Below are 22,574 nucleotides of genomic sequence, written 5' to 3'. Positions count from 1 at the left end.
ATCAGCATGATAACAGTAATTGTTTCAGATGTCAAAATATCAGCAGCAAGATATAAAACATGTTAGAGCAGCTTTCCCGAGAAAAAGTACTTATCAGAAATGACTTGTGCAACAAGAAAAAAAAAAAGGAAAACTTTTTTTACAAATACAATTGACCCTTGAAGAATGCTGGCTTGGACTGTGCGGGTCCACTTATACACAGGTTTTTCTATTGGTCAGCACAGTTCAAACTTGCTTTCTTCAAGGGTCAACTGGTGGTTGGGAATCCACATACATGGAAGACTGACTTAAGTTACACGCAGCTTTTCAACTGCCCAGGAGGTTGGCTCCTCTAACCCCTCGTTGTTCAAGGGTCAACTATATACATCCTGATACAAGTTCTTTTTTGCAGAACAAAGCTATAGCTGTGACCTGACTTTGGTATGCATGTAGTAAAGATGACAGCTATATGAGAGGCTGAATAATACTTCCGGCTTTTAAATATTGCAACCCAATAGAGTTGCTAAATGCCACCATTACAAGCACACCACACTGTTCTCACCTCCGCTAGATCAAGAAGAAAATAAGCATATAGAAGCCACGTGCTTTCCGCTTTCCCTGAAGTCATGCAGCCAGTTGGCAGCATGGCTGGGATTCAAACTTGAATCTTTGATTCCAAAACCTACACTTAAAACCATTATGCTAGGTAGTGCAGGAGCCTGGCTGGTTTCTTGGAGGGCTAGATGCTCAGATGAAATGAAATTGCAATGATTATATGGCTCTCAGACCTGAAGGAAAACTTTTCAATTTGCCCTTGAAGTTCCAGGGTGCTTCCTGAGACTCACGAGTCTGATGGAGGCCAGCAACTCATGGACCATAATTCTACCACTGGAATGACTATTGGTCAACAAGGTAGTCCACATGCAGGAGAAAGCACAGGACCCCTGCAGGGCGACTCGAGGTCTCGGCTTCCAGGAAAGCCACATTCTGGAAAGACAAGTATCACCTCCCACTCAGGACATCTTGCAGGAGACCATTTGCTCTTCACCTAATCGTTTTTCTTGCCCAGCTATGTTACTCTTATTATCTCTATGCCAGAGAACCCTCTCCTAATCCATGGCTGTCCAGGCCCTGTTCAATAATAATTGCTTTCCCTCGCCTGGGCCAGTTTCATTTCAGAAGAAATGCCTGTTGATGCTTTAGAAATGTCAGGATTTCCACAAATCTCTCTTGCATCACTGCCCTGATGAGCCATCTATCTTATACACACTAGGCCCCTTTGTGCTAACATTTATGGCAGAAGTGTTATCCTGAGGCTCCAAGCTCTAATTGGCTTCCCTCCTCCGATGCATCTGGTGGCAGCTGTCTCTTCACTTGGGCGATGCAACCCACCCACCCTCACTCGGGCAGCAAAACACAAGGCTGGGGCCTCAGGCACAGTGTATTCTGGGTGCAGCACATAAGATCTTTCTAGAGCAGCTTTCCCGAGGACAGTGGCAGGTATTAACCTTTCGTTCCTGTGCTATTGTCTTTTCACAGGGATTGACTATCTCCACCCAGACCTGGCCTCAAATTACGTAAGTACAAGCTGACCTGTGTGGGGAAACATGTGCACCTTAGGTGTTCTGGTGTCCTTTGTTATTAGGAACATACACATGCACATTTACACATGCATGCATGCACACGGGGCACACACACGTGAACACGTCCATGCATACACAGGCATGCACACTAAAACTGCCCATCTTATTAGAGCCACAGCTCAGGCCAAAGACAAACTGACAGGGTATGGAGCCTAGCAGCAGAAAAAGCTGGTGGTTTTCTAAGAAGAAAAGCAGGAAACTTGAGGTCTGGAAGGTACAGGGAGGGGAAAATGTGAGGGAGGTTTAAAATCAACTCTAGCTGAGGATACTAATATTGAATTGAAGGGTGGAAATGAGCCTGTTGGGTTTTTGCTGGATGAAACTGATGGCAAAGTGCCAAACAGTGCAGCAACTCGCATTGCAACCATAGCTGTATGAAAGCAAGAGCATCATCTTTTTTATTATCTCTGTGTTTACGAGCCCTGCACACCGACTTGCCCCCACAACACTGTGTAGAGCATTTAGTTTCCCACGGGTAAGAAATATTAACAGAAAGGCATGGTAAATGCTGTTGGGCTAGAACCACATGCAAGTCACTCTGCTTCCCTGATGAAACCTACAAACCCTTTAAAGGTAAGTGATCACTTTATTTTAACCCCAGGAGGGCCACTATTCGAGCATTGCTATGTTCACTTAAAATTATCTAAACTATTACTAAGCAATAATTCTATAAGCTGTAGAACTAAGTATTCAGAATGTTATTTTAGTAGCTGAAGAGGTCATATTGAAGAGAACATGAACTTCAATAGAGAAAAGAGGTGTTTCGGGATCCACATTCTGGGTCATTCACCCTAGAAGGTGTGTATCTACATTGCAAAAAGAGAACAGAGACTTTCCACGTGTTAAGTGCATTGAGCATTAGGAAACAGCACCCATGCGCTGGGTTTCTCTTTACTGCAGGAGTCTTATAAATCTACAGGAGTATACTAAGGGCTGAGCATCATTTTAATAATTAAAAAGAAAATTAAATGAATCATTGGCACCGTCCAGACAAAGTGGGCCCAGAGAGACGTGACACAAATTAATCCAAGGCTCTGTTCCAAGAGATGAGACTCCACTCCTGTAGATAAGACAATAAAGAACCACTTCTGAGTTGCAGGTTCCGCCTCAGTGGTCCATCTGCAGAGTCTAAGGAAACATTTCTCCTCTCCTTCCTGTGTCCTTTCTCCCCTCCTGCAGACACACGTGGAGCTGTCTGCCTGGCTGTCCCCTTTGCCTCCTTAAAGGGACTGCCCCACATAGAGCCTTGTTTGCCTCCTCTCATGCCATCCCTTTCTCTGTCTCCCCAGGAGCTGCAAGGCTCTGGAGAGTTCTCCAAAAGGGAGATTGAGAAACGCTTGTGTTGCGTTTTCTCCAGCGCTGTGATACCCACAGGCTTTCCTTACACAGAAATGGCGGGGATGGTAGCCTGGGGAGGTGCACACAGAGGCATTGTTAGTATGCTCCCCAGACCTGAGCTGGGGCTGCAGAGGCTTCCTGCCGTCTCCCCGGACGGACGCAGCACCTTGCAGAGCCGCCAAACAGGGTTCCGCTCACTTTCGCAGACCAGTGTTGCTCCATCTTGCAGCTTGTAGGACTTCGCGGTAGGGTGGCTGCCAGTCGGGCTGGAAGACTGACCTTTCACTCCTGCCAGTCCAGTCCCCACCAAAGCCACTTACGCAGAGACTGACCTGGGCATCCTTCCCTGTTCTCTCCCCAGCCCCGGTGTTTCTGTGATGGGCTGATCCCAATACCAATTATCAGATTAAAAGAGATAGTAATTCAAGAGGGGGAAAAATTCTCTGGGGCTCTGATGAACTGCAGATACAATGCTAATTAACCTTGTGATTCTGCCAAAACCCGTAAGCTGAAATGGGAAAGTAAAGCAGCATCCAAATTGAAAGGTACTAGCTCCTCTCGACTCTGTGATATCCGAATATACCTGAAAGACTCTATGGGTTCCATGAGTGTTGTGTTCATTTCTATGTGCGTATTTTTAATGAAATTGGGCTCTTAGTGGCATATATACAGTATGCACCCTTCCACCTGATAACGTCATGAACACTTTTATATCATTAAATACTCTTCAAAACATGACTATAGGACTATACAGTTTTTACTCATGCTGCATTGTATTTAAATGTTCCAATCCCCAATTGTTGGACAACTAAGTTGGTTCTAATAGGTGTCTCATTCCAAGAGGAAGAGTGACAGATAGACAAGGTACCAGAGGGGCTCTGAACCATAGCCTGCCAAGGAAAGATGAAAAATTGGGGGGGGGGGGGTGACAACTTAAGAGGCAGATTAAATATGTTTTCAAAGAGTTCCAATTCTCCAATGCTCTATGTGGGATGAGGCATTAAATTAATTCAGCAATTTCTCCAAAAAAAATTCCTACCCATGGATGACAAATGCAGGAGAAAGATTTTGGTTCAGTCACTGGGTTGGGGGTCACCACAACATGAGGAACTGTATTAAAGGGTCGCGGCATTAGAAAGGTTGAGGACCACTGAGTTAAAGGAAGAACTGTCTAATGATTAAGGTTAATAAATAAAAGGAATTATCTCTCCCAGTAAGTAATGAGTTCTCCATATCTGAAAATGTTCAAGAGGAGTGTTGCCCTGGCCGGTGTTGCTCAGTGGTTTGAGTGTCAGCTGGAGCACCGAGGGGTCTCTGGTTTGATTCCGAGTCAAGGGCATGTGCCTGGGTTACAGGTTTGATCCTGGCCTGGTTGGGGCTCATGCGTGAGGTGGCCAATAGTTGTGTCTCTCTCCCATCAATATTTTTCCTTCTCTCCCTCTCTCTCTCTCTCTCTCTCTCTCTCTCTCTCTCTTCTCTCTCTCTCTCTCTCTCTCTCTCTCTCTCTCTCTCTCTCTCTCTCTCTCTCTCTCTTCTCTCTCTCTCTCTCTCTCTCTCTCTCTCTCTCTCTCTCTTCCCTTCTACTCTCTCTAAAAATCAATGGAAAAAATATCCTGAAGTGAGGATTAACAAAAAAAAAAAAAAGAGGAATATTGATGGCCAGTTGGCAGGTATGTGTTGTTGAGGAGATGGCAATGTCTACACTAATCTTAAAGTAGATGGCATCTAAGAATTGAACAGAAACTTCAATCCAGAGGAAGGTCCTAGTCTTCAACATTTATTAAATACTTGGAACCTTACAACAATTATGTCTAATTACATAGCTGATTACAAATTTTATAATATGATATTCTCTCACCCTGGCTGGTGTGTCTCAGTTGGTTTTGGATTCTAAAGGTTTTGGATTTGATTCCTGGTCAGGGCACATACCTAGGTTGTGAGTTCAGTCCCTGTTTGGGGTGCATACTGATCGATGTTTCTCTCTCTCCTCCTTTCTCTCTCTAAAATCCTGGGGTGAGGATTAAAAATGTTTTCTCTGTCTTTGGTATAAGTGAGAAAACTGAACAACAAATACCTCATTCTTAATTCCTCAGCAGAGAACCTGAGCCTGAACTGATTTGTACAGTCTCAGTGTCTCTCTTACTCTGTATAGAGACTGACAACTTTAAAGCTATTAACCAAATTTATCTTCTTTATTTTTAATTAAAAATTTTACACTATAATTATCCGAATGAGGATGGCAAGTGGAGTAGACCTTCCCAGGAGAACAATGAAATCAGTGGACGGTGATGAGCTCAAAAATTGTTTGAGCAAAGGATTAACAGATAGCTTCACACCTTGTTAGGTGACTTAATGGTTTGGATGTGATGAGCTAGCCTGGTGCCCTTCTAGTGAAATATACTTTGGGGAGGTCTGTGTTTGAGTTCCTTCACAAGCAGACCTTGAGACAAGGGTTTGAGTGCAAGTAGTTTATTTGAGAGGTGATCCCAGGAAGCAAGAATAGAGGGAGTAATGAGATATGGAAGGGAAAGCAGCTAATAAATGGTACGTTATCAATCAAGGGAGCGGCTGGAACTTCATCCCACTGGGAAGTCGGGGACAGTGTAGAATAAGTGCCAGTTATCCCACCCAGGATGGGTACCCAAGGAAGCTGGGGTATTTTTACAGCAACTTCTGTCAGTCATTGGTTGAGGGCTGGTCCCAGGAAATGTTAAAATCCCTGCACATCCTACCTTCCCACAACCCTTGTCAAAGATGCAGGTACAGGCAGCCAGAACTCACCAGGGTGATAGGCCAAAGGTAAATGGGCTGGATGCTGGCAACATCTGCCTCAGAGAGGATGACTTGGAAATTTATTAAAGGTTAAAATAAACAGAAATGGGCTGTGTTGTGGAAATTCCTTCTTGCTACAGATTATTTTCAGTGAGAAGTAAAAACTCTAGCAAAGTTTTTTAGACAAAAATGACAAAAATTTCCTCATAATCAAACTAGACAAACTGTTTCCCAAACCAGAAATATTTTCAAAGCTTGTTTTTTTCCATACATTAAAAGAGAAGATGCCCTAGTTGGTTTGGCTCAGTTGATAGAGCCTCAGCCTGAGGACTGAAGAGTCCCAGGTTCAATTTTGGTCCAGGGCACATACCAGGGTTGCAGGCTCAATCCCCAGTAGGGGCCCTGCAGGAGGCATCCGATCAATGATTATTTCTCATCATTGATGTTTCCATCTGTCTCTCGCTCTCCCTTCCTCTCTGAAATCAATAAAAATAATATATATATTTTTTTAAAAGAGATGAGTCAGAGTATACTGGTAGTCTGGTGTTCTTTCTATTTAAACTGAGAATTAAAATCCTTTGAAAACTGCAAATATATAAATGTGAGTCGTTAGTGTTAATTTAATTCAACAAATCTACATTAAATCTGTTGAGAGTTAGAAGCAAAGGATAATAATAGCTGCTTGAAGTATTACTGTATTGTTCTATGATTGGATTTAATCTGAGGGATCCAGTCCCACTGATAAATGCTCACTATCCCAAATAATTAAAACTCTCCTTTTTCCATCCCAATAGTAATAACATGAAACAAGTATTGGCCAAGACACTATTTTAGACCAAGTCTAAATCAGAGTTCCTTTACCCCATCTGCTCTGTGTGAATGGTCTGGATATTCACACTAACACAATCTGATCACTGTGTATTGGACCTACTATGTGCACGCCTCAGAGGAAGAGAGAGAAGCCAGACTCAAATGTTCTCCAGAGAAGCCGGTGGTCAGTAAGGACACTGGTAAGGGACGTATCTCACAGGTGAGGGGCTGGCAGGCAGGGAGGATGTTCATCTCTTTACCGTGTGGCCCCACTCAGTGATGATCACGTGCCTGTGTTCACAGCACTGGTCCAAGTCCAGAGGTCTTCAGGAATAGAGGGATACTTCTCCAAGAACACAAGAATTGTGACTGAGGTTCAGGTCCCACAGGGTGGGTGTGGGTGGAGCCAAGCACCCCTGCTTTGCCCAAAGCCTTCTCTGCTGAAGCTACAAAAGTGAAGTGGCTAGTGGTTCTGTAAAATCCAAAGAGAGTCTTCTTGCTGCAGGTGGGAGTTTTCTCAGAGGCAGACCTGAGATAAGGATTGGAAAGTAAGTAATTTATTTAGAGGGGGGGGGGACCCCAGGAAGTACCAGCTGAGGAGAAAGGAAGCTATTCCAGAAGAAAAAGCAGCTGAGAAAGGACTTGTTACAAAGCCTATTACTACTGAGAGCAAAGGAGCATGCTCTCACCATGGAACTCTGGGAAAGTGTAGACAGAGCCACTGAAAGTTATCCATCAACTTGTCAATCACTGGTTGAGGGCTGTGTCCCAGGAGAGGGCACAAGTTAGGGAGGTGGGGGGGAGGGGGGCTTAACTCCCCAGCTCTTCTGACCTGCCCACCATGCAAGTAGAACACAGTCAGCAGACAGAGAGAGTGTTCAGGTGGAGAGTTGCAGGTGCTGACAGAGTCGGCTAGCATGCAAGGATGAAGTTCTGACAGTGTGACAATAATGGAAACTGAGTGTGATGTTTGGCTTCCTAAGTCATAGTGGTGCAACTTGAGACTAACCTATTAAACCTCTTTGAACTTTAGTATCCTCATTTGTGAAATGGGCAAAATGAATACCAGATTTGCTGTTAGGTATCATTGAGATACCATGTGTACAGGGTCTTCCAGATAACAGATGCTCAATAAACATTCATTTCCATCTCCAAAGAGCTGAGATTACAACTGTGCACAATGGCAGGTTGTCCTGATGGAGAAGAAGCAGGAGCATGCCTCAAGAAAAGGTGTGATTGCTCAGTGCCCTCCCCTGTAAGCTCAAAGTTCTCAAGAGAGCAGAAAAAGATACCTCAACCAGACTAACTATAAGATTGTGAAGCTAGGGAAGCAAAGGCCAAAAAGCAGAGGCTACCAAAATAAAGCTCAAAGATTTATTTGAAAAAATAAAGGTTTATTTTTAAAAGAACATCTAAGTAACAGAAGATAAAGGGAGAGAGAAGATTCATTGCCCATGGCCAGGAATGTAATGAAAAAGGATGTCCTAGTACCGTGGTCGGCAAACTGTGGCTCGCGAGCCACATGCGGCTCTTTGGCCCCTTGAGTGTGGCTCTTCCACAAAATACCATGGCCTGGGCGAGTCTATTTTGAAGAAGTGGCATTAGAAGAAGTTTAAGTTTAAAAAATTTGGCTCTCAAAAGAAATTTCAATCTTTGTACTGTTGATATTTGGCTCTGTTGACTAATGAGTTTGCCGACCACTGTCCTAGTAGAATTTCTCATCTACTCTTCTCTGTCTCAGCTCTTTGAGCTAAAGGATATTCATGGATATTCATAAGGGAGGCCTAATCCTCAAAGTGGGTGAAAGGATTGTAAAATGGTAATTTTTCCAAATGAAGTTTTCTCCAGGCCAAGGAAATTACACCTCCTGGTGTGTAAGTGATCACAGTGTGCGACACAGGTTTTTGCCCTGGTGACATGAAGGTTGAACCACTTCTTGAACTAGGGCCTCCATCTCTCAGCTTGGAAACTGTGCATCATCCTCTGAGCAGCTCCAAGATCCTGTGCTGAAATCTGTACAGATTTGAGTGCTCCTCCTTCATTTTTTCCACAAATTCTTGAGTGAAGCAAATGTGGAAGACTGCATTGGCTCCAACTCCTCATCCTTCCCTAGACCTCAGCTTCTACTGAGGGGCTTTGCAGAACCTCTCTCCAAAAGGGGGAAGTGTATTTCCCACCCCTTGACTTTGGGTGGGGCCATGTGACTTGTTTAAAGCAGTAAAATTACACGGAAGTGTCAGATTGCCAGTTCAGAGGCCTTAAGAGGCCTTTTGTATTCCCATATGCCCTCCTATGCCTCTACCATCTCCATTAGAAGAGCATGCCCAGGCTAGCCCACTGTACCCAGGAGGAAGATGAGAGACACATGGAGAAGAGCTACCCCAGCTGCCAGAACCCATAACACAGCCACTGAAGTCAACCTACAGAACTGCAGTAAGAAGCAGAGCTGCCTAGTGGAAGAGCCCTGCCAATGTCAGCTGACCCCTAGCCAACCCCCAGAAGCAAACAAGCCCAGCCAAGATCCGCAGAGCTGCCCAGCTGAGCCCAACCTAGATCATCTTGCTCCTAGCTGAACGGTAGACTCATAAGTGATATAAATGCTTATTGTAATATGCTGCTGACATTTTACGGTTGTTTTTATGCAGCAGCTATTACAGTTACCCATGCTAGATCCCCTCCTTGGCCCTCCCACAGTAATGGATGCCCATCCCAGCCCAAGGAGAATGTAGATTTCTCTGGCCCTACCCCACACCTACTGAATCAAAATCTCTAGGGATATACCTCATAACATGGATTTCTTTGAAAACATTCCAATATTCTGATGATTAATCTCATCATTCATTTTGGCACTTTATTCACTCATTCACTTATTCAGTCAACAATGCTATTTCCATATGGTGGCATCAGGACTAGATCATGACCTCTTTGTAGGAAAGTGTGTACTTTTTTTAAATTTGTGTCCCCCTTAACATTTAGCACAGTGCTAAACAGGCCTTTAATAAATATTTGCTAAATTGCATTGACTATTAATCCATCATTCATTCATTGCAAACAAAATCAGGAGCTCAATCATATGATGAGCCCCTATCATTGGTGATGGAGACCTCTAGCATGCAGAACCCTCTCACTCCCAGCTCTCAGTTATCTCATAGGTGATGCCACCACCCCATTCCCATTAATGTATGTCTCTGATGAGGGGAATAGAAGATCATAGAACTAACTGAGGTTCCCATAGTCAAAGGCCTGGAGAAATACGATTTTCAGTGTGGATAATTCACATGCAAATAACCAAGAGTTGTTTCATGTCTGGAATGTGTAGAATACAGGTTGGTGAAAATGCAGTTAAGTTTCCAGATGGGAAAGTCCTCTGATTTTGTCTAATGCTCTTTGATTCAGTCCAAAATTTGGAACATTATTTATAATCCAGAGTTGCTATTTCACCAACAAAAGCTCACCCTTAGGATCTGCACTTTGCCATTCTTTTGATGGGTTCCTGAAAGATAACTATCTTTGAGGAGAGGCCTCTGGAGCAATCTGAAGGGCTGCCAGCATGGAGCCTGGAGAAAGTGACTTTGAGCCCAGCAGCCATGTGCACACCAGGGCTCCAGGCAGCAAGTGGCCACCATGATGAAAGGGCATCTGCTGGAGATGGGTCCAATCCTCAGCCCTGGATGACTCAGCTGCTGTGAAGTATTGATTGCATGCATTACTCCAGGCTTTTAGTCTGATTAATATTTAAATAGAACACATTAATATTGCATATAAAATTGAGGTTTAAACAACCTTTGTGCCTTATTAAAAGGAGAGGCTGACTTCTTTTTGATGTCACATCACAGTAGCACTTTACCATGAGGAGGCCACACTGAATACTGGAAATAAAAATGTTTTAATTATCTGGACAGACCATCAGTCAGATGACTATCATCTGACTCAACCCATGTAGCAGAGGAATCTGCCCATTTTTACAGGAATATGCTTTGACATAAAAATGGGAGAAAAAAATTGAACTCAAATAAAACTACTTGTTTGGACCTAGACTTACAGCTACAGGTGAAAACAAAGAAAAAATCTGGTCAATCAATTTTTCCACATTATTCAATTGACTACTTTTTGTTCCACTTAATCTAGTGGACATTTAAGACAGTTCTACTAATTTTCTACTGTATGCAAGATTCTGGGTGAGGGACCTGGATTATAAAATGTGACAAATCTGGTCCCTGCACTCAGGGATTTCAAAATTCAGTAAGGGAGACAAACATGTGAGTATATAATTACAACATAATGTGCTCAGGGCTGTCCTGGAAATAAAAGCACCACCCACTATGAGAATGTGGCAGGAAGGACAAGCAAGTCAGCCCTAAAAGCTAGAGATAGATATTTGAAAGCACTTTAAAAATGTTTTCTCACATTGATACAGCATATGAATTAATCTAGACCAGCGATTTTCAACCTTTTTCATTTCATGGTACACCCAAACTAATTACTAAAATTCTGCAACATCTGACTAGTCAGGTATTGTACGTTTTAAAAAATCTTGAAATCACTGACCTAGAAGCTTGATCTCATGATTCTGAACAAAGGAGGTTGGATTATAACTGGTTTTGCCTCTGGAGATTTGCTTCCACCAAGAAGCTTAGACTAAAATTTGCCCACAAAAATAATTTATTCACCCCAAATTCTCTAAAGGCCTCTGACCAAGTCTAATTTTTTCGACTAAATTTAAGTGACCTAAGACTAAGATAATGTCTTCCAATTCTCTTTTTTATGAGAGAATCAACCGAAGGCTTCATTCCCAAGAACGGACGGATGGATGCATAGATGGATGAATGAATGTAAGGAAGCTATTAGGATTTTATTCTGCTTATCACCAAACATACCTGTTCTAAAAATGTATAGCAATATTTTTATTGCATGATAAGCCACAAAAGTCATTTATGAAAATATAAAAATATATTCTCCACTGCCTTTCTTTCTTTTTTTAATATGTTTTTATTGATTTCAGAGAGGAAGGAAGAGGGAGAGAGAGACAGAAATATTAATGATGAGAGAGAATCATTGATCAGTTGCCTCCTGCACATCCCTATTGGGGATCAAGCCCACAACCCAGGCATGTGCCCTGACCAGGAATCGAACTGTGAACTCCTGGTTCATAGGTTAACGCTCAACCACTGAGCCACACTTTGTTTCTTTCTTACTTTCTTCCTTACTATTAGTATAGACTCATTGAATTCCCAAGATGTGAAACATTTCACTAGATTTCCTACTTTGGAGTTTCACCTGAGAGAGCCAAATAAAAAACCCTAGGTGCCCAAGCTTTGCTTGCAGCAGACGCTACAAATAATTTACAATAACTTGCTGCAGCTGTGATGAAAAATGCTACACCTATTGAGGTGACATGCATTGTACTCTCTCTTTCTTCATGTGCCTGTTTCCCCGCTGTACTTCCTTAAAGCCATAGATCTGGTGTGAAAGTTAGGGGCTTTGGGACCAGACTCCCTGAGTTCAAATCCTACCCCAACTACTTGTTAGCTATGTGACTCTGTGTCTCATCTCTAAAATAGGTGAATGCAATACTGACCTTATTGATGGTTGTGATAAGTCAATTAAGTAGTATACATAGGGCCCTTCAAACTGCTCCTGGCACATAGAACACCCCATGTTAAAGGATGCAAATTAAGCAATTGCCCAAGGTAACATAGCTAGAACTTAGCAGAGAAAGACCACAAACCTAAGACAGTGAGACCTCAAAATCCATGCTCTTAACTCGCTCTTTCTTTCCTGCCTCGAGGAAACATAATGATTTATATAGAGAATTTTGAAAAAGAAGTTAAAAGGGGGCAATTAGTATGTTATTCTAATTTTTCATGTTTTTTCTCCACTATCCTTTTATTACAAAGTATGTCAAGCATTCATGAAGAATAGCCTTCCTTTGTTTTGCTTTTTAAACTAAGTTTCAGATGTTGCTGAATACAAAGTACTTAAACCACTGCTTGTTTGAGAATTCTTTAGCTCTAAAAGCCACTTTAAAAATATATTCTTGCCGAAACCGGTTTGGCTCAGTGGATAGAGCGTCAGCCTGCGGACTGAAGGGTCCCAGGTTTGATTCCTGTCAAGGGCACATACGTTGGTTGCGGGCACATCCCCAGTGGGGGGCGTGCAGGAGGCAGCTGATCGATGTTTCTCTCTCATCGATGTTTCTAACTCTCTATCTCTCTCCCTTCCTCTCTGTAAAAAATCAATAAAATATATTTAAAATATCCTACATAATAAAAAGGTAATATGTAAATTACCATCACTCCGCTACGCCCACAATTGGGCCAGCGGGAGGCGCAGGGGGCGGGACTCGGGGTGGCCGGGGTGGTGATTGGGCCGGCAGGACGCTGAGCTCAGCGTCTGCCCCATGGCTGTGCTGCGGCACAGAAGGGGCCTCTGGGGCAGCGAGCCAGGCGTTTGGAGGCCCTGGCTGACTGACAAGGCAGCGTGGCGGCAGCCTGGGCAGCAGGAACGCGCATCCGCAGAGGACGCGGGTTTCTGTGCAGCCCGGGGCCGGCCGAGGGAGGGCTCATGAGGGAGCCAGAAAGCAGAGAAGGCAGCAGCAGCCTGGGCTCCAGCCGCCGGAGGACCCCGCCTCACCCTAGGGGCCCAGGGACTTCGGAGCTGCCGGCCACACCGGGTCCCGACCAGCGGACAGACAGCCTACACGTGCATGATTCAATCATGCACTGGGCCTCTAGTATATATATATATATATTCTTGTGCCCTAGCCAGTTTGGCTCAGTGGATAGAACATAGGCCTGTGGACTGAAGGGTCCCAGATTTGATTCCGGTCAAGGGCACATGCCCAGGTTGCGGGCTTGATCCCCAGTGTAGGGTGCACAGGAGGCAGCTGATCAATGATTTGCTCTCATCATTGATGTTTCTATCTCTCTCTCCCTCTCTCTTCATCTCTGAAATCAATAAAAATTATTATATATATATATATATATATATATATATATATAAGCTTAAGCAACCATCCAACCAGTAGCTATGACGTGCACTGACCACCAGAGGGCAGATGCTCAACGCACAGGCATGGAAACATGGAATAAACTGATGAATCTCAGAGGAAAAGGGGCAGGAGGGAGGGCGGAAAGAGATTAACCAAAGATCTTATATGCATACTAGGATTCGTGCACCAGTGGGGTCCCTCAGCCTGGCCTGTGCCCTCTCGCAATCCAGGACCCCTCGGGGGATGTCAGACTGCTGGTTTCGGCCCAATCCCCACAGGGATCTCTTGGGAACACTCACCCAAGCAGTTCCACAGAGGGAGAAGTCTAGCCTCAACCTGACCCCCGGGGAGCTCTGGAACATGAATCACATTATCAAGTGGGTCCCTCCCTGAAGAAGAGAACTAGCGTTTTATAACCCTGTGTCAGTCACTGACTTCCAGTGGTCCTTGGGGGCCTATATAACTTCCTGAGCTTTGTGACTCCCATTTGTCTAAGGACAATTACTCTATGAAGAGAAAGCTGTGATCTTTTTTGCAGAGCAGAGTCTGAGAAGGGAATCGGGCAGGTGCTCACACAACCCGGGCTGGGAAAATGCTGAGTTGTAACTAACCCTCCAAGGGCCCCCTGCAGGACATGCCCAGAATCACATCTTGGTTTGTCCCTCCCCCTGTCCAATACTGCTTCCCTCCATCCTTCACTGGCTTCCTTGAAAGCACATCTATATATATAAAACCCTAACATGCAAAAAGACCAAACTGTGGAACAACCCAACAACTGAACAACTGAACAACCGGTCGCTATGATGTACACTGACCACGAGGTGGTGGGGGAGGGAGGGGCATGTGGAACATGGCAGGCATTGGCAGCAGGCAGCAGAGCGTGGAACATGCTGGGCATCGGCCATTGTGGGATGGTGGAGCAGATGAGCGGGACGCCAGATCAAGGTGGGGCACCAGTTGCTGTCATGGGGGCGAGCCTCTGGTGGTTAGTGGAAATTCTTTGCTTCCACCGGGTGCTTGCACCTGCTGCTGGTACCCGCCATGCTCACACCCACTGCTGGTGCCGGAGCCACCACTCACACACACTGCTGGTGTCCGGCACTGGTCCCAATCGCTCAGTGCCATCAGCGGGTGCAAGTGGCAGCTGCTGACCCCTGAGGGTTTCTCAACCTCCCCCTGCTCCTGAGGGGCGATTGGGGCAGCAGCCACTGCTCGCACCCACTGATGGCACCGGCCCCACTCACACCCACTGCTGGCACCAACCCCAATCACTCTGCGCCATCAGTGGGTGCGAGCAGGGCCAGCTCCATCAGCACATGGGAACAGCAGTGGCAGGAGCAGGGCTGCAGGCAGACAGGGGACTGGGGGCTGTGGCACGAGGGACTGAGTGGGGGCATGGAGGATGGGTCAAGACCCACCCCTGTGCCCACCACAGCCTCGTGTCCCACAGTTCCTTTCAAGGTGCACAAATTCATGCACTGGACCCCTAGTCTATAATAATAAAAGTATAATATGCTAATTAGACCAGATAGCCAAACGACCTTCTGGACGTCATTCCAGACGTCCTTCCGGATGAAGCTGCAGTGGTGGGGGCCAAGGCAGAAGCAGTTAGGGGCGATCAGGCAGGCAAGGAGAGTGGTTAGGGCAATCAGGCAGGCAGGCAGGCAAGCAGTTAGGGGCTGTCAGGCAGGCAGGCAGAATGGTTATGGGTGATCAGGCAGGCAGGCAGAGTAGTTAGTGGTGACCAGGCAGGCAGGCGAGCAGTTAGGGGTGATCAGGCAGGCACATGGATTTGTGTACCAGATTACAAGAGGGCACAGGCCAGGCAGAGGGACCCCTGTGGGATCAGGCCTAAACCGGCAGTTGGACATCCCCTGAGGGGTCCCAGATTGCGAGAGGGTACAGGCCGGGCTGAGGGACCCCTTCCTCCCCTTGTGCACAAATTTTGTGCACCAGGGCCTCTAGTCTTCAATAAGTCTCTTGCCCACATTCTTCATCTCAGAGTCTGCTCTTGGAATCCTCCTTACATTTCTGCAGTCTGGAGCTGCAGGCAAAGCAGAATGTTCCATCCTGCATAGCCAAGGTAGAGAGAATATCTGACATTGAAATAGGATTTGCTTCTCAACCATGGTAGCCCTGCTGGCTCCCAATGTACAGGAAATTATTTTTCACAAAAGAAAGAACCCTTAATTACTAACCAAAAAAAAGAACCTTTAATGACTAACCAATAATTAAAACCTGAAACCAAGTGCAGGAAGCCAGGGCTTGGCTCTGAGCAATGTTCCTCACCATGAGGTGAGTTCCGTACTTTGATGGTGAATTCTGTACTTTGAATGTCACACACACAGCCCTCCCAATGAGTGCTCTGCTAGGCGGAAGAATAAGATGTATTACAGTGTGTGGGTGGTGTTTTCCCTAAGCTATGAAAATAGAAGGCTTATGTTTTATAGCTCAAACATTGCCAATTTTTTTGAATAAGAGGTTTGCTGTAAGCTATTCAGGGAGCACTAGTTCAAGGACTCCTCTTGAGTCACTGCAAGCAAAAACGTGTTGGTTGATCTTCATGGTCCTCATTTTTCCCATCTGTAAAACAGGGACCATCATCTTCTCTGCTTCAGAATCAAAGTGGTATAATTATTGTCCCTATTAATGATATGACCAATGGGTCTTTGTTGATCTTTGAAAAAATATAAATTGACCTGCCCAGAATGCTAAAGGCATCGATGCCCTCCTGGTACTGATCCTGGACCACCCTCCCTTCTCTTATCCAATATAACCCATAGATGTACTCATACATGACCTCTCTCTTGTAGAGAATGTTCCAGAAGACTCCATGCAAAGAAGCCAGTCCCTCTATGGATGCAGTGTGGTAACCAGACAGACACTGAGTTATCTAATACAGTCAGTACCTTGTTGGGATTCTTATGAGGCACCTTACAAACAAAGAATGTACACTCCGTGAATAAGACCAGAGTCAAGGTTCATAAACACTTCAACTAAAAAAACACATAAGCAATTTATTTATCCCATTCTACACAATGGTTTGGTTTGAGAGTTTTCATTATCGCTTGTTTGGTCATAGCTCACAGATCCATCGCCACTCCCATGAAGAGTTGACTGCTGGTCAAAACAGCACCACTCTCCTGCTCTTCTCCCTGCATTGATTCTGATATTTTGGGCTCTGCTGTTTGGTGCCTTTTGCCTCCTTGGCTTCTTCTGAACCACTGCAGCCTTAGTACTCAGCATTTGTTAAGTATGTGCTATGTGCCCAGCCTCAGGTTTTACATGCATTATTGCATTTACATTGCATGTGACCAATGAAGTAGGTACTTTCTTATCCACCTCTCCTAGACAGGAAACTGAAGATCAGAGAGGTTAATGATCTGCCCTAGCTCATACCGTCAGGTGAGAGGTGAAATGTGAAGTTCACCATCTATCATGCCCCATGCCAGGATCCCACAGCTCAGCAAAATGACACTACCATGGATGCAATTACTAATGTTCCAAATATGGGAGTCATCCTTGACTCCTCTCTCACCCTCTTTTCCCTCAGCCACCAGATATGCTGGTCCTAGCTCCACTATGCAATGCATCTATCTGTTTCCCTCCATTCCAACACTGGCCTCCTAGACCAAGCCAACATCACCTCCCTCCTGGACCCCACAAAAGCCTCAGCTTTCTGCTTCTATTCTTTATTATTATTTTTTAATCCTAACACAAGGATATGTTTTTATTGATTTTGAGAGAGAGGAAGAGGGAGAGAGAAAACAATATTGATTGGTTGCCTCCTGTACATGCCCTGATAGGGGATTGAACCCGCAACTTATGTGTGCACCCTGACCAGGAATCGAATTCACAACATTTTTGGTGTATGGGACAAAACTCCAACCCAGTCACCCAGCCAGGGTCCTGATTCCATCCTTTCCCTCTCAAATATCCTCTCCCCACAAGAACCCTAGTAAAACTCATCTGGGGCCTCCCCTTTCACTTGGGACCACACTCCTTCTTCTTCCTTGTGAGGCTTCCTGTGTCCTGGTTCCAGGCACTTATGCAACCTATCTCCTGCTCACTCTCTGTATGCCAGACCATAGCTCCAGGACTGTTTCTAATTCAAGGCTTAGAAGGCTTAGACACTGGCTCTCCCCACAGGTGAACCATCTCAATTTAAGTATCACTCCCTGTTGGGTCCCTTCCTCATTCTCAAAATAGTCTGTAATTACATTTTTGGTTCTTGTTTTTTATGCCTCCCCCATTGGAATGTCAGCTGCAGGCACGTGGGGATCTTATCTGTCTTGCCACCCTCTTCATCCTCAGGACAGGACAGTGGGTGGAACAGCATAAATGACCAAGTACGTGTTGGATGCCCGACTGGCTGATGAAGGGATTTACATTGCATGTGACCAATGAAGTAGGTACTTTCTTATCCACCTCTCCTAGGTAGGAAACCGAAACGTTCACCCTTATTTTCTTCTAGCCCTGCTTTCTCCTCAAAAAAAAGGCCTCTCTCTGGCTTAGCTATGCTCCGCCTTCTGTTCTCATAGTAGAAATTATTTATTCAGACCTCAGCAAACACAGCAGCTCACTATGAACGAAAAGCCTCTATTTAATGCCATCGGGAAGATAGTCCACATAGGAAATGAAAACTTCCAGGACTTCCCAGCTTCTGGGGAGGACTGGTATATTGTTTCACAGCCATAAACCAAGGCACAGAAGACCTGTCCATCCAGGTTGACGGGTGCCCCACACGGGAGCAGCAGGAACTAGAGAAAGAATCGGAATGGTTGTCTTGATGCTTTCAGCTCATTCATTTGTAATACATGCAATCAGCAATAGCCTTTTGATTTTTCAAAACATGCATTCTCAAGCCAAACAATTAACTTAGGTTTTCCATACTCTTTTAAGTATCTAAAATACTTTGAATTTTTTAAAAAGATATTCATGGACATGTTCTTAGCTAATATGTTTTGCTTCTCCACTATAGGGGCTTAATCACAAGGAACAACAACAGCCTGTAATTATTGGAATAGAGAATCTAGGACTAGGAGAATGGAATCCCCAAAATGTGGAACGCTAGTCATAGGACTCTCTCTAGAAACACGTGGTATCATTATGTCATCATTATTAATATTAAACTCACTGCACCATATTTACAAATCCTTCCAAAGGAAAACAAACCTGCCCTGGAAACAATGCTTCTAATTATAAGCATGCATGCTATTTGCTCCTCACAGGGGATGCGTAAAACATCAATTTAAATGCAAACAAATCTTACCGTTCCAAATTAGATTCATTCCACCCTGTTGAAATTAATATAAAAAACAATATCAGTAAAGAAAAATAAATAAAAATAATAATAACAATATTGATCGCTTCTCAGCCTTTTGGCTAAGATCAAGTGTAGTATCTGTTCTTATCAGTTTAATATCTGATTCGCCCTCTACCTGAGGACAATATATTAAATGGATTTTTTGAGCAGGGAGATGGAATAGGAGCTTGCTCCATCCACTCCTCACATCGACCGGGTATTGCAGTACCTCCGGGAATGGTGCAAAAAATATTGAACACTAAATTCTGAGAATTAATATTGACACAATGAAAAAATACAGTCTCGTTTCGATTTTTCGGAAGGAGAAATCTTTTCTGTGCATGTGCCAAGACAGAAATATAGGGGGGCAGAGACAAATAGGTATCTAAGTTACTATATCTTATTTTAAAACAAAGTATAAATACTAAAGAGCTATAAGGAGAGCCTGAAATTTTAAATATTTCTCTTAAACATAAAGACAAAGAGGACCTTTGTCTCCTCTATAATCTCACCTAGGGGTTGGGAAACTATGATCCACAAACAGGCCACTTGTTTTTGTAAATAAAGTTTTAGCAGAGCCCAGCCAAGCGCATTTGTTGACTTAGTGTCTAAGATTGCTTTCACAGTACAATGGCCAAGTGGAGTTTTTATGACAGAGATCTTTAGACTCCAAAAACCTAAAATTTTTACATTTTGACCCTTTAAGAAAAGTCAGCTGATATCCCCTGATCTAAACAGCTGTGTATCAAGACATAGGAAAATGGCTTTGTTGGAAACATGAGTCCAGAGAGTTGCAATGCCGGTCCAGATACGGCTGTGATCACTTTCTAGCTAAGTGACATCTGGCAGGCTGCTAAACGTCTCTGGGGCATAGCATCCTCATTTGTAAGCTGAGAAAATTGGACTCGTCTGTCGTAACTCTAAAATCTTACAAAACTCTCCTCCCTTCCAATAAAATCACTGATTAAGAAACAAAAGCCGAATTGGTTTTATAAGGAAATGAAATTGTCAAGTACTTTGAAGCTACTTAACTTGCTTTTGAAAATAACAGACATAAAGTCAAAGTTATGTTCCTTTTTCATGCATGACGCTCTCTACATTAATCACTGTGGCAGAGTGAGCTCAAAGAGTTTTGCATTCATTTACTGTCTTTGGATTCCCTCAAACCTGACCCTGAGGCATGGAATCACAGTAGTTCATCTGGGAGATGGTCCCAGAAGCATAGGTAGGGGAGGGACTCAAGTCAGGTGTGTGAAGAGTTACCACTGTGGGCAACTGGAGCTGAGTTCTGCTGGGCAACCCCAAGACACAGGTTAGAACCCTTAAGGGGGAAGAGTTGGGGTATTAATACTCCAACTTCCAACAGTCATTGATGGAGGGCTGATACCAGGATGGAGGGCAGGCAATTTCCTGTACTTCTCGGCTGCCAAGATCATGAGCAAATTGGGCTCCAAAGATATAGAGGTGGAAATCTTGCCAAGGAGAGTTGAGTCAATATGCATTGAAATGCTAAAAGCAAAAGGTTACAAATGGGCCATCCAATAGCATCTTGTACACTTATAAAATCAAAGGTCTCCAAACTTTATTTTTGTATATACATTATTTTTTTACTGAAATTTATTGAGGTAACATTGGTTCACAAAATCATACAGGTCTCAAGTGTACAACTCAACAATTAACATCATCTGCACACTGCATTGTGCACCCATCGCCTCAAGCAAAGTCTCTTTCCATCCCCATTTTCCCCCCTTTTGCACGTAGCCCCCAATTCCCTTTCCTTGTGGACATCACCGCACTATTGTCTATCTATGTGTTTTATATATATACTTGAGGCCCAGTGCACAAATCCGTGTACTGGTGTGGGGCGGGGGCGTCCCTCAGCCTGGCCTGCACCCTTTCACAGTCCCAGACCTTTGGGAGATGTCCGCCTGCTGGTTTAGGCCCGCTTCCCAGCAGATTGATATCCCCCAAGGAGTCCTTAGTGCTGCTGTGGAGGCAAGAGAGGCTCCCACCCCCGCTGCTGCACTCACCAGCCGTGAGCGGATTCTGGCTAGCTTCTGGCTGAGCGGCACTCCCCCTGCGGGAGCACACTGACCACCAGGGGGCAGCTCCTGCATTGAGCATCTGCCCCCTGATGGTCAGTGTGCATCATAGCAACCAGTCATTCTGCCCTTCAGTCGATTTGCATATTAGGGTTTTATTATATAGAATACACACACACACACACACACACACACACACACACACACACACACACGAGGCCCAATGCATGAAATTTGTGCAAGGGGCTCGGCCTGAGACAAGCCGCAGTGGGCTGCCTCGCCCTCGCAGCCCCAGCTTCATCTGGAAGGTTGTCCAGAAGGACATCCAGTCTAATTAGCATATTATGCTTTTATTATATATACTATGTATATGTATATGTACCACATTTTCTGGTGTATAAGACGACTGGGCGTATAGAAGATTTTCCTGGGTTAAAAAGTCATCTTATACACCGGAAAATACGGTATATGTATATGTATATAGTTTTTGGCTAATCCCTTCACCTTCTTTCATCCAATCCCCTAACCCTCTCTGACAGCTGTCAATCTGTTCAATGTATTCATGCCTCTGTTTCTATTTTATTCATCAGTTTACTTTGTTTATTAGATTTCACATATAAGTGATATAATATGGTATTTGTTTTTCTCTGACTGGCTTATTTCACTTGGCATAATAATCTCCAGTACATTCATGCTGCTGAAAAAGGTAAGATATCCCTTTTTTATGGCCAAGTAGTATTCCATTGTGTAAATGTACCACAGCTTTTTTATCCACTCATCTACTGATGGGCACTTGGGCTGTTTCCAGATCTTGACTATTATAAATAACACTGCAATAAACATAGGGGCTCATATATTCTCTTGAATTAGTATTTTGGGTTCTTTAGATATTTTCCCAGAAGTGAGATCATGGGTAAAAAGGCAGTTCTATTTTTAATTTTTTGAGGAAACTCCATACTGTTTTCCACAGTGGGTGCACCAGTCTGCATTCCCACCAACAGTGCACAAGGGTTCCCTTTTCTCCCCATCCCTACCAGCACTTATTGTTTGTTGATTTATTGATGATAGCTATTTTGGAAAGCATGAGATGATACCTCATTGTAGTTTTAATTTGCAATTCTCTAAATATTAGTGAAGTTGAGCATTTTTTTATATGTCTATTTGCTATCTGTATGTCCTCTTTGGAAGAGTGTCTATTCAGGTCCTTTGCCCATTTTTTAATTGAGTTGTTTGTCTTTTTGGTGTTGAATAGTATAGTCTTTCTATATTTTGGAAATGAATCCCTTATCAGATGAATCATTGGCAAATATGTTCTCCCATGCAGTGGGTTCCATTTTCATTTTGTTGATGGTTTCTTTTGCTGTGCAAAAGCTTTTTAGTTTGATGTCGTCCTATTTGTTTATTTTTTCTTTTGTTTTACTTGCCTAAGAGAGATACATCTGTAAAAACACTGCTATGAGAAACGTCTAAAATTTTACTGGCTATGTTTCTTCTAGGATTTTTATGGTCTAGTGACTTATATTTAACTCTTTAATCAATTTGTAGTTTATTCTGTGTATGTTTGTAAGGTGATGGTCTAATTTCTTTTTTTTTTTTTTTTTTTCATCTATCTGTCCAACATTTTCAACTCCATTTATTGAAGAGACTGACTTCACCCTATTGTATGCTCTTGCCTCCTTTGTCAAATGTTAATT

The 22,574-nt window shown here is 43.9% G+C and overlaps 1 protein-coding gene and 1 non-coding gene across 3 annotated transcripts in view; both read left to right on the top strand.

Moving 5' to 3' along the window:
* The window catches only part of PCSK2 (proprotein convertase subtilisin/kexin type 2), a 256,763-nt gene that overhangs the window by 142,584 nt on the left and 91,605 nt on the right, over positions 1-22,574 (top strand). For both annotated transcript variants that reach the window (XM_054723859.1, XM_008141110.3), the window contains one exon: positions 1,519-1,556. In XM_054723859.1, the coding sequence (XP_054579834.1) occupies positions 1,519-1,556 (38 nt within the window). The remainder of the gene's footprint in view (positions 1-1,518; positions 1,557-22,574) is intronic.
* On the top strand, positions 18,899-19,089 carry LOC114231473 (U2 spliceosomal RNA). Its single transcript, XR_003617428.1, has one exon. It is a non-coding gene; the product is annotated as a U2 spliceosomal RNA (small nuclear RNA).

This window comes from Eptesicus fuscus, chromosome 12 (genome assembly GCF_027574615.1).
Source record: "Eptesicus fuscus isolate TK198812 chromosome 12, DD_ASM_mEF_20220401, whole genome shotgun sequence".
Classification (NCBI taxonomy): Eukaryota; Metazoa; Chordata; class Mammalia; order Chiroptera; family Vespertilionidae; genus Eptesicus; species Eptesicus fuscus.
This window is presented reverse-complemented; position numbering and strand designations above follow the sequence as displayed.